Consider the following 17,088-nt stretch of genomic DNA (forward strand, 5'->3'; position numbering starts at 1 on the left):
ATCTGCCCTTGACAGCACATTTGTCCTATAAAAATACCTCTTTGGATTTTTTTTTCCATAAGCAATAAACCTTTTAATAATGTCACTGAATTCCTGTGGCTGTTGCACAGCAGTTGATAACGGATACTGAAGGATACAGAACGGAATGATAAAGCACCTGTGATAGAAGGTGCTTATGTTCTCAGCCCATTTTTGTTTCCTACGTTTGCCCCTGACTCTCGCCCCCTGTGGTAAATGTGGTTCTTAGGCAGTGAGACCCACCTGTAGAGTCATCTTTTGAGGATTTCTAACAAATAATTTGAACCTGCAGAATTCAGTCATTCTATGTCAGAGGTATTGCTGTCACCAAGACCACACTTTCTGACTCATTCCTTCCTTACTGCTTCCAACTTTTTCATTACAGTCACCCATAATGATTAATGCATCTTGAATGCATGTTTGGCCAGTTTTGGAATGCAAAAAGTGGGAGAAATTCTCAGTCTCCTCTTCTTTGGCTTTAGTTTTTGTTGTGTCTTTGGATTTCTTGATTGTCGCTATCAAGGGTGTTGATTATGAATCCAAGTGAAATAAAATCATGAACAGTTACCACCTTTTCGCTCTCATGATGTTGTGTGTTGGTCCAGTGGTAGAAATTTCTGATTTCTTGATGTTGAGATGTAATCCATATTAAAGGCTGGAGTCTTTAATCTTCAGTAAGTGCTTTTAGTCTTCCTATATTTCATGATACTGTGCTTATTGGTATTGCTGTTGTGTACCATTGAGTCAGAATCAGCTCAGCTGACCCTCCACAGAGTTTCAGAGGCCATAAATCCCACAGGAGGAGATTGGCCATCTTTCTCCTAAAGATTCACTGGTAGATTCAAACTGTATGCCTTTGAGTGACAGCTCAATTCCTTACCACTAAGCCACCAGAGTTCCGATTTCAAGGATGGAATTTACTTACCAGGCAAGTAGTTTGTTAAAGGAATGGGATTACAGACAGGTAATTTAGACAATGAAGAGGGGAAACAAAGGTCTAGAGACTTAAGATGGCCTAGCTGTGATATTCTGGGAAATAACAACACCAGCCAGGTGTTATTCGGGAATACTAAAATTAAAAAGTGCCTTCGGGGCAGAACTTAGTATGCAAGGAGCACACAGCATCGCCATTTGCGGCCTGTAACTGCACAGCCGTTTACTTGGTTTTCGACACAGGTCACGTTGATTTGTTTAGCCCACTTTTCCTACATATTATCTTTTGGAACTTTTCTCAATGTAGAATTTCTTTACAATATTGCTCGTAAGGAATAAGGACAGAGCCATTATATAAGTTAATTACACTTTTCTATATTTGTGTAACTGATTAGTAGGTGAAAATTTATCGAATACTGAATTGTGCTGTTGTGAGGAGCTTTTGAGTCCATTTCTATCCATGGTCACCCCAGGTCACAGTAGGACTGGCCTTTTAAACCTTCATCTCTGTAGGAGCAGTTTGCCCGGTGTTCATCTGTGGGGTCCCTGGGTAGATTGGAACTCCTGTTGAGGCTTCTTTGTACTGATTGATGGAGCTATTATGACTCAGGAACACTTTTTTTTTTAATTTGTTTTGTTTTTCTTCAAGAATACATTTTTCAATCCTCAGAGTTGTGTACTTGAATTTTCCTTTTCCTTATTCCCAGGGACCTCAGAGTGTATAACCTAAAACCTTGCACACTAAAATGTACAGAGCATTTGTTTTCCTTCTTTAATTGTTGAAAATAAACAGAAAAGCATACAAATTGTTTCTCCGAGGACAGAATAGGGCACTGATTGCAGTCTTCAGAGTGTGTTGTTGTTGTCTTGTCTTTCCTGATTGTTCCTGCCCTAGTGAACTAACTTGCCTCCCCCTAAGCGTCCTCTCTGGCCTCTGAGTTGGTATGAACAGTTTAATCCTATATAGTAAGTTTTTTTTGCAAGAGCACAGTGCTTACCATGGATATCTTTATTAGTTAAATTAGATTGGTTTTGAGATGTTTTCAGGGGATATTTGATTTGTAACTTAGAGGGTAAAGATTATTTCTAAGCAGTTAGCTTTAGAGAGTCCTCCAGCCTCAGTGGTACCAGATAGTCTTAGTTAATGAGGCTTGAATTTCTGCATTTTCCCTACTTTAGAATCTCTGGGCAGGACATTCAGTTCTGGTAGCTGGACACCACCCAGTTCTCATGGTCACATTGCAGAGGAAATAGTTTTTTCCTGGAAGCATTCACTTTCCTCCTCTATTTCTGACTCTCTTCTGTTGCCCAGGTGAATGGAGACTTAATTGATGGGCCTTGGTGGCTAATTGCTAGCTTTTGAGACCCCAGACCCTCCAAAACAATTTTAGAGCTAAAGCACTAAGATTTTTATTAGGTCTATGAACTGGAATGTTCTGAGACCATGATCCTAAATCCCCAGACCAGTAAGTTAAATCTCAGGAAGTGTTTTGCTGTAATGTTTGTTTTCCTGACTCATTTGGAAAACATAGTTTACATTTTTAACCTAGAACCTTCTAGATGAGTCTTCTTATTTTCTTAATGTGAATTAATACGTTCAGTTTGGAATGGCAGAGCAAATAATTTTTTTCTCCAGAAAATTAATGGCATTTTCTTCTCAGCTTTAGGTTTCTTCTATTACACAGAACCTGTGGATTTCTGTTTTGTGGAAAATACTCAAATTGAGCGGACAGTTAAAGTAAATAGATTTCACCCCACCCCAGGGCCCACCATTTCCGCTGAGTGATTCCAACTCTGTAAGCAAGTCTGTAGGGCAGAGTGCAGCTGCACCCTGGGGTCTCAGAGGCCGTAATCCTGAGCAGCACAGACTGCTACGTGTTTCTCTTTAGGAAGAGTTGGTGGGTTCAAACCACTAACCTCTCTGTTACCATCCAGGCCCTTAACCACTGTCACCAGGTTGGCTACAACTGCTTTCCTTTTTTTAAAATTGTTAATTCACGTATTACAAAATGTTGATGTGCCATCCGGTTGACTACAGCTCAAAGCGACTCTCTGAACCCTGCCCTATCTTGAGCCGATTTCACCGCCTCTGACCGTTACTGTGTCAGTCCATCTCCCCCAGGGTCTTCCTCTCCTGCACTGACCCTCTACTCTTCCACACATGATGTCCTGCTCCAAGCCAGCACGCCCAGACTGTGTGCAACAGAGCTTCACAGTCCTTGATTGCAGCTCATGCAGCTCCCGGGCATGGCAGCATACAACTGTGCTTCATAGGATTTTTCAGTGGTAGGTTTGCTGTGAGAAGTTCACCAGGCCTTTCTTCCAATGTGCTTCTGGGTGGGTTCTAGCCACCAACCTTTGGGGTAGTTGTTGCTGTGTACTCTTGAGTCAGAACTGGCTCATAGCACACCCTCCAGGAGACTGCCCATCATTCTCCTGCAAAGCTGGACAATTCACACAGTTTAACTGCTTAGGGAATAACAGAGCAGTAACTGCTCCACTCAAATCCTGCTCTACGTGGGCTACCCACGAATACTGTCTTAATCAAGAAATTGACATTTCACGCACCTTAACGTGAGCTTGACTGATTGTTTCTGGCTCGCTCCCTCCCAGCTCTCCAGCGGCTCACTCATCTTTAACCCTCTGCAGCAGCAGCAGCAGCTCTCTCCGTTCACTCCGCAGTCACCTCAGCAGCCCACCGCTTCCAGTCATGCGCAGCCGCAACCGGGGGAGCAGGTAGGCGCTCGTCAAGGCCAGCGTGCTTGCGTTGGGGGAAGGGTTTTCACCAGCATCTTTCATTTTTTTCATCCTCTTTATTCCTATTCAAGTGCTTGTATATGATTTGCTTAAGTGTTTTTCCCTTAATCATAGTAATAACTGTCCACTTGTGAATATTTCTAACTCTTAACATAGCCATGATGACTGAGTGGTGACCCTTATTCGCCTTACATAGTAGTAAACAGACAAGTTACTTGCTTGCACCGTGCATACACCTATCACTGAAGGAGACAGGAAGGAAGTGGGAGAGTAAAGTCAGGGTCCCCTGCAAGACTTTAGTCTCAGTGCTTGTCAGTCTGCCACTGCCAAAGAGAATGAAATTATAAAGACAGGATTCAAGATAAAAATTAGAAACACTGACTAAACAAAGAACTAGTCAGTGTTTCTAAACCATGGCTGTGCTTTGGACTTGCCTGGGATATTGAATATATTATCACCTAGGTCCCAACCCTAGAATCTCTCTCAGCTCACAAGTGTCTCCAGTCAGTTCTTGCTTCGATATAAAGTTCATTCTTAATAAATTCCTTGAAATGGCATATTCAGAACTGCCACAATTAAAACCATTTTCATCCTTAACATGTATAAGATGGGCTGGATATATAAAATCTTTGTTTCACACCTCCTTTCTTCCCCTTAAATTTATTGGAAATACTGTCCAGTGTTGTCTCATGTTGAGTGTTTTTGAGAAGGCTGATGCCAGTCTAAATTCTCTTAGTAAATGACTTCATAATTTTGCCTGATGGTCCTTAGAGTTTATCTTTAAAATCTATTCTTTTCACTAGGATTTGACTCAGAAGTATTCTTCTAGATTTCCTTTCCAGAGAATAAATCTCACGGCCCTCAAGCCGGTCCTGGCTTTTAGCAGCCCTCCAGCAAGTGTCCCCTAGTGGATTCAAACCCTTGAACTCTCAGAGCCACACAGTCTATAGATTCAGAGTGCAGCAGAATACAGACTATGCCACCAACGCTAAACTTCTTAGGCCGTTTACATTTGTAGATCTAGGCCTTTATTTCTGGGAGTTTTTAAAGTTATATGGGGAGCTCTGGTGGCCTAGTGGCAAGGAGCTGCAACTACAATCCCAGAGGCTCACGGTTTGAATCCACCAGATGCTCTGCCGGGAAAGGAGGGACAATCTCCTCCTGTACCAGTCAGATCTGATTTGATGGTACACACACATAAAAATAAATTTTAAAAAAAAAATTATAATTTAACTCTTTTTCTAGTTTTTTAATGGGGAAACAGTGATAAATTCGTTTCTGAAAGAAACAATGTTGTACATTTCCTTCTTAATACTTTATCATAATATATATGCCATAATTTTCATCTCATTTACTGGGTTTTCTAATATTCCTGGTGAATTTCTATTTAAATCCATGTGTTATTTAGAAATTAGATTCCCCCTCCCAAATATTTAGCAGTTTTCAAGTATCTTTCTGTAGTTTTTTTCTGATATAATTTGAAACTATTTTATGTTTGTTGGTACTTGTTTTATGGTCCAAAATACTTGGTGCATATGAATTTGGAAAGGATTTGCTGTAAGATGGCATGTTCTCATAAGAATGTCAGATTACAAGAGTCCAGAATGCTGCAAATTTTCATTGAAATTAAAAATAATAATAATAATAATAATAATAATAATAATAATTAAATTTTTTAAAAAGAATCTCTGATTAAATTGTTTGGTGTTAATTTTCTTCTCTTACTGATTTTCTTTTGACATTTTATCTGCTACTTAGAAAGTAACTGATAGTTGAACTCTGCAGCTAAAGTTATGGAAAATCCTATGTCTCCTTTCCTGTTCATGTATTTTGAAATTCTATTATTATTGTTATTTTTGTTTGATTGTTAGATTGTGTAAACTTATGATTACTGTGTTATCAAACCTCAAGTTTAGAAAGGTGTTTACTTGTATTTTATTGGCTATACAAAGATGTTATTAGATGGTGAACCATAACAAATTAATGGATAACTTTGAGAAAAATTAGAATCCCAGAATACTTCATTGTACTCATGTACATCATATACATAGATCTAGAAGAAGTTGTCCATACAGAACACTGTATGGTCTATAATCAGAAAAAGTGAGAGTCAAGGTTGTATAACGTTCAGTTTGTATGCTGAGCAAATCATTTGAGAAGCTGAACTCTATAAAGAATCCAGTCAGGATTGGAAAAGACTTATCTTATACAGATGACAAAACCTTGCTTGGAGAAATTGAAGAGAACTTGAACTTACTTAAAAAGTTCAGACTATAACTGTTAATATGTATTCCATCTCAACATCAAGAAAACAAAAACCCTCACCATTGGACCAATAGGCAGCATCATGATATATGGAGAAAAGATTGAAATTGTTACTAGTTTGATTGCTTGGATCCACAGTTAACAGCAGTCAAGAAATGAAGAGACTTGTTGCACAGGGGAATTCTACTCTCCAGGGCCTCTTCAAAGTGCTAAAAGAGTGGTGATAATTGCATTTGACCCAAGTCAAAATACTTTGAGTTGTTTTGTCTGTGTGTGAGAGTTGCATAAAGATGACAAAGGATGAATGGATGCCTTTGAATTACCATGTTAAGGAAGAGTACCAAGTATCTCCGGGCTGCCAGAAGAACAAACAAGTCTGTTTTGGAGAAAGTGCAACCAGGATGCTCCTTAGAGTCAAGGATAGTGAGACTCCATGTCACATACTTTGGGTTTGTTGTCAAGAGGGGCCAGTCCTTGGAAAGAAAGAGAGAAAAACCCTCAACAAGATGGATTGACTTGGTAACTGTGATGATGGCTCCAGCTTATCGGAGATCGTGAAAATGGCGCAGCATAAGGGAAGGTTCAGATCTGTTATTCTTAAGGAAGTTGACTGTTGTGCCTAACAGCGTGTCTTCTTGACCTTTTCATTATTAAATGAGCCTCTTCTGTAACACTCCTTCTTTCTTTTGGTTAACCTTATTAATATAACTTGAACCTCTTAATATAACTTTAATTAATATAACTTTAACCTCATTATAGATGGGAGGCTTTTGTTGTTACTTTGCTTTTGTTTTTGTTGTGTTACAGTACTTCAGTTATGAAGAGTATATAGTTGTCTTTTTCTTACTTCTGTTCAGTTGTTGTGAACAGGGTTCCATCTCTATTTCTGCCCTGTTGTATGTTGGAATTTTTTTTATTATTTTTTTTTAATGAATGCTGATACTCATGAGGGGAAAAATACAAAAAGTGTATCTCATTCCTTTGATTTCTACAGGATACCTAATTTTATTTACTTTTTTTTTTTCTTTCTCGTTTGCTTCCTTCCTTAGGCATTCCTATATGGTATAAGTAGTTAAGGGCTAGCTTACTAACCCAAAGATTGATAGTTTAAGTCCATCCAGCATCATCTCAGAAGGAAAGAAGCCATCTGCTTCTGAAAGGTCATAGCCTTGTAAGCCCTACTAAGCACAGTTCTCATGCACTCATGTGGTCACGGTAGTCCAATCCACTCAGAGTCATTAACATGTCCTTTTTCCCTGGGACTGCCACTGCTCCATGGAAAACTAGCCTTTCTCTGTATCTCTAAATCGCCCTTGGAAACCGTGTCCCTCGAGATTGCCTGTGCTGTCCAGCCCCACTCACCGTTACATCCCTGCCTGTGTTTGTATTTGGCATTTACTTAGATTTTCTTTATTGAGTATCATATTTAATGTGATGTTTTCCAGGGCTTGCCACTATAAACACTGTGATAAACAGTTTTACATTTTTTTTACACCCTCCTACTTTTATGTCTGCTGATGAGTTCTTAGAGGGGCAGTTACTAGACCCACAGGGTTGTCTATACAGACTATGCCGGAATACTCCTTTGAGGCCAGGATTAGGAGACCTCCTTTCACTCATTGTGAGCTTGTTATCAAGAGGAGCAAATGACATCATGCTGGGAAAAGTGAAGGGTCGGGAAAGGAGAATGGGTTGAAGGCAGCACCTACGATGGGCTCAAGCACAGTGAGTGGGAGGGTGGTGCCGCACCAGGTGGGCAAGGTTACTGAAGTGCCGCCTAAAAACAAGCTTCCTCCTTTTTTAAATTGCCTTCTCAGAAGGTGGTACTCATTTACACATTACCAGGACTTTTCGCACTTTTCCCGTTTTCCTCATAGAGGAATGATGTATTTACATCGATTTAATCCATTCCTAAGAGTTCCTCTGCCTTTTTTCCTCTTCATCACCGTCCAGTAAAGTAAGATTGACTGAATCACCATTTATTGATAATCGAAGAGAATCAACTATGGTTTAAAGGAAGAAATTTCAGAATCTCGGGAGATAGCCTCAAAATAAATGTGTTTTATTATTTGAAATGTCTGGCTTGTATTCTGCCTGTGTCATTTCAGAACTGTCTTAGTAGTAGCAAAATAGAAGTGTTTAAATTATTAGGAAGTTTTCCATTTCATAGAAGCTTGTATTTTTTGTGTTCTGTCTTAACAACTCTTCACCTAATTCGAGATCCCACAAGATTTTTTCCTGTTAAACATTTGTAGTTTTACTTTTAAATCTGTGGTTCATTTTCCATTAATTTTCATATAAGGTGTGAGATCAACATTTTTTCTTTTTCTTTTTTTAATTATTATTTTTGTGTGAGTATACCGTCAAATCAGGTCTGACTGGTACAGGAGGAGATTGTCCCTCCTTCCCCGGCAGAGCATCTGGTGGATTTGAACCGTGCGCCTCTGGGATTGTAGTTGCAGCTCCTTGCCACTAGGCCACCAGAGCTCCCCCCAAAAACATTTTTTCTATGACTGTTCCATTACTTCTGCACCTTGCACCTTTTGTTGAAAAGTTCTGTTTCCTCCACTCAATTTTTGTGAGAGTCATTTTGTTCCGTGTGGGTCTTTCTGTGATGTTTTATTCCCTTCACCTTTGTTTCTTACTCTCTCAAAACCACAGTCTTCTCCGATCTCTGTAGGTGGTGGTTGACCTTCGAGTGAGAACTGGCTCATAGCTAACTCAGCATGGGCTTTCAGAGGCAGTAAGTCGCACTGGAAGAGATCGCCCATTGAGCAGCTGGCAGATTAGAAATGCATGCCTCTGGGATTGCAGGGCAGCTTCTTACCAATAGGCCACCAGAAGTCTGTAGTGAGCATTAAAGAGAAGATGAACAATTCTTCATACTTCTTCAAAAAAATTTTTTAGCTATTCTAGTGCTTTTTCCACTTAAAATTAGTATACTTTTACTTACTTAAAATCATCCAAGTATTTTAGAAATTTTTAAAGAATTGCATTAACCCGGTAGATCAACAGGGGCATAATTGACATCTTTACTGTGTTAGAGGAATCTCTGATGGGTTAGCAGGTAGAGCTGCACTGCCAACCCAAAGGCAGGCAGTTTGGATCCAGCAGCTGCTCTTTGAGAGAAAGCGGAGCAGTCTCCTCCCATTATTGCCTCTGAAAACCTGCTGGAGGGTCTCTCCCACCTCGACAGGACACAACCACTGTGTGAAGTCCTCCCATCCGTGAGCATCACACTCCATGTTTCAGCAACATTGTTCTATCCCTTTTTATGTGTATATGTATTACGTGTTTCTATGTATTGTGTCATTTGTAACATACAAGTCTTAAGTGTTTTGTTAGATTAATACAGGGGTTTTGTTTAGCAATTAAATTGTTGATTTCTGTGTGGTCATTGCTAGACAGTCACATAATTTAAAATAAGGATAGTTTTCTTTTTCCCTTTACATCTTTTGTGCACCTTTTATTTCTTGATTTACTGTATTGACTAGGTCAGTGTTAAATAACTGGTACTTTAAACTTTAAAAAAATCTATTTTTGAAAATCTGTTTAAAAATTAAATATTTATGAAGGTTTAGAAAAGTTTTAGGCACTATTAATAAAACATAAGACGAAATCAGTACAGAATCAGTTCTTTTATGTATGATTTTATATTTGTTTGCAAGCAAGATTCGTATACATTGTTTTTCATTCATGTACACTGTACTTCACGCGTTCCTTCATTGATGTTGTGTTTCAGACAGTCCTTAATATACATTGTGTTTTCAGAATCAGTTCTTTTACATTAAGTTGTGTGCTAAGGGACTTTTGGTGGTTTTGGTTTTGGTTTCAGATCCCACAAATACCTCTACCCTTGATTATTTTAAATACCCTCCCCCCCATTTTTAAGTACGTTTGAAATCTTCTATTTATGTCTTCTCCATTACACATCCAGGCATTAATAATTTGTACCTTGCTGGATATGGTGCCCCAGTTTCTTCCTTGCAGTCACAGTGGATTTAAGGTGTCCTTATAGGGCTGACCTTTGGAAATAGAGCACCACGTGCAACGCCCAGCGGAACCATGGAAGAAATGGCCTGGACATCTGCGTCCGTAAACTTATAAATGCCAGAAAATCCCATGGATCCGTTCTGCTTTTGCATAGGCTCATCTCTGTCAAAACAACAACAAAAACAAAAGATAAACAGCCACAGAAGGGACTTACTCTTTAAGTCCAAGCTTAATGCCAATACTCTAATTCTTCTTATAAAGAGAACAAATACTAACTTCACCGACTCAGAATTGTCTTTCATTTTGTATAGAAGTCATTTTTCTTTATCTACCAGGGTCCTGAACAAGGTTCAGCCAGTCAAGAACAGGCCTTATCTGCTCAACAAGCTGCTGTTATCAACCTTAGTGGAGTAGGGGGCTTCATGCAGTCCCAGGCAGCTGGTAAGTATCATCATTCTTTCTGTACCTTCCCCTGTAAACTGGACTCTGAAAAGAAGTCTTTAACATATCCACTGTTGATGTGTTGATGACCCACTGAATTTATTTATTTTTTTAATTTCTTTGGCTGTTGATGAAGAGCTTTGATGACATTTATTACGTGCACTTGGACACCTTTCCTCATGTTAGCTGATAGCCCCAGTTTCACACACAATTTCTCCTAGGAGGATCCCAGAATGTTTCAATATTTGCCCATATGCTTATTTCACTCTTCGGTTTTTCAGGTCTTTGAGACTATATTTTTCTAGACTGAATAATCTCTTGTCTCACCCTGGTAGGCTGAAAAAAATCATAATGGTTACTAGCCTGTCTTCTGCTAGGCACTTTTATCATTTGAAAAAAATAATTAAATAAGTGTTCACCACCTCTAGCAGTAAATGTGAAACAATTTTAAAATGAAGATTATCTTGTCAAGTAAAGACCAGTTAAAATCAGTAAGCCCGTGTATAAGGAAGCTGTGATGGAATTTGAAGACTGAATACGTGAACATGTCAGTATTTCAAGTTAATTGTGTAGGCTTGGTGATTCCTTACAATACTGTCTCTACCCTTAGAAGTCAAACTTAACAGCACAATATCCATCATAATTTTATGAACTTCAAAGTGAAAATTCATTCGATACCTTCACTGTGCAAGTTATAAATTGTCTAAAAGAGCTGTAGTATCACTTAGTGAAAAGAACTCTAACACTGAAAAATGATTGAGAATGTGCCTGGGTCTGAGCGGCCATTAATTGGTGGGGTAGCTTTTCTTCAGATCATGCAAGCTTTAAAAATCCCTCATCTGTACAAGGAGTTGAACTGATTCATAAAGTCCCACTTGGCTGAAAAAACAACAAAGTCTTAGTACACAGCCTTTGTTAATGTTGTCACACGCTCATTGCAATAGCTTTTGTATAAAGCTCTCATCTGTTTCCAGTTTTGTCATGTAGGTGTCACCAATATCCTCCTCCCACTTAATCAGTTATTACATTTTAAAATAACCTCTTACATTGGAGGATGGGGGTTTTCTAGGCAAACAGCACTAGTATAGAATTCCTTTTATGCCCCTGAGAGGAATGCGGGGCTTTGGTACCTGAATACACTCCTGCTTGCCCTGTCCGGGAAGTTCCAGGATCATGGTGTACCTACCCTCCAACTCACAGGAGCCTAGACGTCTCTGAAATGTCTAGTCGGTTACTTAAGCGTCATCATCCTGCTGACTTTCCTGCTGTCTCTTTTCCTTTGTTGTCCTTTTCTCGTCTGGTCCCTGTTTGACTGGCTGCTCTCCCCTTCTCCTCTCTGTAGTGTTGTCTCAGCTTGGCTCTGCCGACAACAGACCAGAGCAAAGCCTTCCTCAGCAGAGACTCCAGCTCTCTTCTACCTTTCAAGAGCAGCAGCAACAGATCCAAGTAATCCAGCAACTTCACTCTGATACCTGTCTTAAGATCAAATAGTCAGCTCCAAAAGTACCTCAGTATATACCGTGCTTAAGTTTTATTTTACTTTTAAAACTAAACTGTAAATTGGTAAATAATTTAGCAAACTTTATTTGAAAGTCTGGTATTTGAGTGAATCAGCTTGGAACACTGAATCTATTTTGTCCATTTAAGCCATGATCTTTGTGTAAAAGCACTCATGACGTACTGGTGGCACACTGCCAAATAAGTTTTTCTGGTTTCTGATATATTTTGAAATAAAGACTGTTCTAAGTGCCATTTGTTAACTTTTAATTGTAGTGCAGCAAAAAGGCATGTATACCAGTGTTCTTACTAGTAAATGTCATCTCTGTTAATTTAGAAAATGTTACTCCGTTATTTTTTGGAAGCATAGTTTTAGGGAAATTCTGTATTTAGGGTGCTTTTATATTGCTTTAAACTATCATCATACAAATGGTTAACTGAAGTTGCTGAGTTACTGCATGGTAGAGAGGCAGGGCACAGTAACCGAGAATTTCTAAAAGCTCCCCCTCAGCCCTCGGCAGGCCTCTGCCGCTGGGGCCGCCCAACGACGCTGTCTCAGTGCGTTACCAAATCCCTTTGCTATCTCAGTGCCTTTTCTCACCCTGCGCAGGACGCATCCTCCATCCCTGCCCGCAGTTAACCTGCCTCTTCTCCCCTCCTTTCGGCAGCAGTTGCGATTCTTGCAGCATCAAATGGCTATGGCAGCAGCGGCGGCACAAACAGCTCAGCTCCATCATCGTCGGCATTCAGGCAGCCAGTCAAAAAGTAAGATGAAGAGAGGCACGCCAACCACTCCAAAATTCTGACTCTGACATTATTTATTTTTTTCTCTTTGAAAAGACTAGAGCATTGAATCAAAGATTCTGAGTTTTTACTTAATTTTTGTTTTGGTTTTTTAATGTGTCAGTATTTTACATTGCTAGATGTACAGACTTTATACAGAAGCACAACCCTATGGTTTTTAAATAAAACAGAGAAATGATTTAACCAGTGAGCCTGATTGCTTTCTTAAAGTGTCACTGTACACAATTTATACAGAAGTGGCCCAAGAAATGCTAGAAACAACTTTTTCAGAAAAAGTAATTTCATATTTATCTAATATAAAAGGTCTGTGCACAATGGTAACAAATAGTTTTTACAAATCTGCATTGAAAAAGTAGTTTATTTGGGTTTCATGCTGTGAATTACTTCATCCATCAGTTTTTTCACTTCTTTGTGTCTTGTAACTGCTCTACTCATACAGTCCTGAAGTTTAGTGCCAGTCAGCCCGCTTCCACCTGAAAAATAATTATACCAACACTGAACATGTCATGTTATTTTTAAAATAGACTGTGTATAGCCATGTAACATCAAAATCATCTGGGAACTTTTTAGAAATGCAAGTTCTTATTATTTAGACTGATGCATGTCCCTAAAGTTTAAGAACCACTGACAAATACTTTAAAAGTAAGGAATTTGAGGTAGCAAAGAAACTAACAGTACATTTGGTCTTCCCTGTGAAGAGCAACGAGTCCGGCTGGAGAAAGGTGTTCCTGATCCAGGCCATACATAGTCTTTGCAATTACGTGCTATGCATCGGAGAGCTGGACAGTGACTAGGGATGATAGGAGAATTGACGCCTTAGAGCTGAGTGCTTGAGAAGAGTGTTGAATATACCATGGACTGCTTAGAGAACAAACAAGTTCATCCTGGTGAGGGTGAAACCGGTCTCCTCCTTGGAGACAAGGATTCTGAAACTCCATCTGATATACTTTGGGCATGTTGCAGGGAGAGTCCCGTCCTTGGAGAGGGACATCATGCTTTGGGAGGGTGGTGGGACAGCGCAGGAGAGGAAGAGCCTTGATGAGATGAATCAATTCAGTGATTGGGGAAGTGGGAGTGAGTGTGTTGGAGATAAGTGAGGTTGGCACAGGAGAGAGGAGGGTTTTGGGCTCTTGTACATAGGGTCGCTATGAGTCGCAAGCGACTCAGTGGCACAACAAATGAGAAAGCAGCTCACGCCCAGTTTTCATCACCATACACCTAGGAGTGAAACAGAACTTGCCTGGTTTGTGAAGGCAGCACAGCCGGCCGCCCTCGTCCATCACTATCGTTAAGGTTCCGGTTGCCAGGTGTTCCTCTTCTCCAGTCGGGTCAACGATCAGTAAAGTGCTGTTTGGGAAGAGAGAAAAAACTTACCCATGAAACTACTGTTTAAACAGACAGCTGAACTTAGTACTTGCATTTCAGCTCAGGTATTAATGTAAGACAACAAAAGTGAAAAGAGAGCTAGCTAGCAAGAAGCCAGGAAAATTAATAATGACTTGAAACTCTACTGCTTTTCAGAATGTTTGCCCAGCCATTCACGGATACATTAAAATCCTTAGCAGACACATACAGAAGGTATCCTTAGTTAAATCTCTAGTGAAAGAACTGAAAATGAGTATGGAATAGGTAAAGCGAGAAGGGAGGTATGGTGAGCATTGAGCTCATCCTGCAAATTGGGATTCTAGCAGAACTGTGCAGGGGCTGTGGCTGTAAACATGGGGGTCCACAAAAAGCCAGGGTGAAAAGTCAGCACATTAACAATACATTGGCATTTAAATAAAGAATTTTTTTACTCGTTTAATTAACTTACTCATCAAATATGGCAAAAGAAGTTGCAACTGGGTAGTTTCTAATATTCAAATGACTTTTCTTCTTTAAATTAACTTCTGCTAAGGCAGTTTCTTCATTTATAGTAACTTCAGGTAACTGTACTAAAAGAGGGCAAATAAGTAAATATGACAACCTCTCAACTCTATAAGTGACTTTATGTGTTTCATTAGTTTACTGTTCCTTCTACTGAATTTATCCAGAATTATTATTCTAACAGAAAATCTCTTAGAACAGAAAAACTTAAAATAGAACATTGTCTTTATACCATCTGCATTTCCTAACTAAAGCCTATTTTAAAAGACACTTAATACGCATTAATAATAACGTTTAACTATTTTCTATATGCCAAGTGCTTTTTAAAATACATTCATTGGGTTAATACATGTAACCATCACTCCTATATACCACCCATTTGTTAGATGGAGAAAGCTTGAGTACTGAGAGAAATCCTTGCTTTAAACACTCACTCACCGACCCGTCCAGTCTGAACCAACTCATAGCTGACCCTCCAGCAGGTTTTCCAAGGCTCTAAGTCACACAGGAGGAGACTGCCTTTCTCTCTCCCCTGGAGACACTGGTGGACTCTCAAACTCCAGAAAGTCACCGCCTTTGCATTAGCTATGCTGATGCCCCACAGAACTCCCGGCTTTAGACACTGTACTAATCTAATGAAAGGAGCTCTGATGGCTCAGAGGTAAGGAGTTGCACTGTCAACCCAAAGGGACACAGTTCATATCCACCAGCTGCTCTGCAGGAGAAATCGGGGCAATTTACTGCCCCTACAAACCTGGTGAAGCCTCAGTTCTGACTCAGCGGTACTCAGCAACGAAAAAAAAATGAAACCAAACCCTCTGCCAGTTCTAACATCAAACTAGGTGATTTCAAATCAGAGCAGCGTAAAATGGCTTCACAGGCTTTTCTTGGCTATTATCTTCATAAAAGCAGTTCAAGTGATTTTTTTTTCTTCACAGAATAGCCAAGGTAGTTCAGACTGCCAACTTAAGTTTAGTAGAAAAGGGCAGACTGCTTCACTCAGTAATACTGTGTTGCTAACTATGTAAAGATGGAAGGAACAGGAATATACAGTATCTCTGTACCAAAAAGAACAGGCCAACATGGGAATATTTCAGGAAGCCGTATGATCAAGAGCCAATAGTAATAAAAGAAGTTGAGGATGCACTGAAGGCATTGGCACAAAAATAAGGCCCCAAGAATATGCAGCATCCCAACAGACATAACTACCAGGTACAGCCCTGGACATGTGCACCAGTCTATGCTAGGAAATTTTGGAGGATAGCTGACTGACTGGAAGAGATCCATTATTTATTCCCAAGAATGATGAATGGGGAATTTATCAAACTATATAATGTCACCTGCAAGCAAAATACTGAAGATCATTCATAAAAGGCCAGAACAGTACAAAGAGAACTGCCAGACATTCAAACTGGATTTAGAAGAGGCCATGCATGGCACAAGGGCTATCACTGATGATGTCAGGTAGATCCTGACTAAAAGCAATACCAGAAGAATGGCTATTTGTGCTTGATCGACTGCAAAAATATCTGAATGTGTGGATCATAAATTATGGCTAACATTGAAAACAGGACCCCCAGAACACAAAGTCGGGCTCATGTAAGACCTAGACCAAGAGGAGGACGTGTGAGTGGAGCAAGGGAACACTGCATGGTTTAAAATTAAGAAAGCTGGGCATCAAGGTGTATATCCTCTCCATACCTATTCAGTCTGTAAACTAAGTTATTCCAGAACTGCATCAGGTTTGGAAGACTCATCAATAACCTACTTTATGCAGATAACAGAACCCTGCTTGCTGAAAGTGAAGGGGACCTAAGAATACAGTCTTTAATATAGATTGAGATTGCATCTCAACTTTTTTTTTAAAATTTTTTTTCCCTTGTTGTGTACTGTCTAATCTGATCCAACTAGTACAGGAGGAATTTGCTCCTCCTCCTCCAGTGGGGCATCTAGTGGTTATGAACCCCTCAGCTTCAGGCAGGATTGCAGCGCAGTTTCTTGCCACTAGGCCACCAGAGCACCCTGCATCTCAACATTAAGAAATCAAAAATTCTCAAAACTGGGCCATTAGGCAACAACATGATAAATGGAGAAAAGATTAAATTGTCAGGGATTTCCTTCTAACTTGAATCCATAATCAACATCCCTGGAATCAGAGTCAGGAGATGTTGTACTGAGAAACACTGCAGTCAGGGTTCTCTCCAAATTACTGAAGAGTAATGTCATCAGTTTGAGGATGAAGGTGCACTTGAATTGGGCCATGGTCTTTTCAATGACTTGCATCTGAGAGCTGGACAGTGAACAAGGATGACAGAAGTATTGATGCCTTTGAGCTCTGGTGTACGCAATTTCCCATGGACGGCCAAAAGAACAAACAGGTAAGTCTTGGAGAAGGTGCAGTGCAATAATGAATGGAGGGAAATCCAAAATCTCTGTAAATGTTCATTAAAATGAATAATATTTAAAAAAAAAAAAAAGGTGCCTGTGGCGGAGTCTGGAGACGACGAGCAGACA

At 39.8% G+C, this 17,088-nt stretch overlaps 2 protein-coding genes across 2 annotated transcripts in view; one reads left to right on the top strand and one right to left on the bottom strand.

Moving 5' to 3' along the window:
- SUPT20H (suppressor of Ty 20 homolog (S. cerevisiae)) overlaps positions 1-12,710 on the top strand; it is a 43,964-nt gene extending 31,254 nt beyond the window's left edge. Inside the window, exons 22-25 of the mRNA XM_006879616.1 lie at positions 3,565-3,687; positions 10,302-10,407; positions 11,750-11,853; positions 12,573-12,710. Coding sequence (XP_006879678.1) covers positions 3,565-3,687; positions 10,302-10,407; positions 11,750-11,853; positions 12,573-12,710 — 471 coding nt within the window. The remainder of the gene's footprint in view (positions 1-3,564; positions 3,688-10,301; positions 10,408-11,749; positions 11,854-12,572) is intronic.
- Positions 12,711-12,768: 58 nt separating this feature from the next.
- The window catches only part of EXOSC8 (exosome component 8), a 14,389-nt gene continuing 10,069 nt past the window's right edge, over positions 12,769-17,088 (bottom strand). Inside the window, exons 9-11 of the mRNA XM_006879547.1 lie at positions 14,522-14,642; positions 13,949-14,055; positions 12,769-13,181 (exon numbers count right to left, since the gene is read on the bottom strand). Coding sequence (XP_006879609.1) covers positions 13,066-13,181; positions 13,949-14,055; positions 14,522-14,642 — 344 coding nt within the window. The 3' untranslated portion in view covers positions 12,769-13,065. The remainder of the gene's footprint in view (positions 13,182-13,948; positions 14,056-14,521; positions 14,643-17,088) is intronic.

This window comes from Elephantulus edwardii, unplaced genomic scaffold, assembly GCF_000299155.1.
Source record: "Elephantulus edwardii isolate Elephantulus edwardi_28Jun2011 unplaced genomic scaffold, EleEdw1.0 scaffold00004, whole genome shotgun sequence".
NCBI lineage: Eukaryota > Metazoa > Chordata > Mammalia > Macroscelidea > Macroscelididae > Elephantulus > Elephantulus edwardii.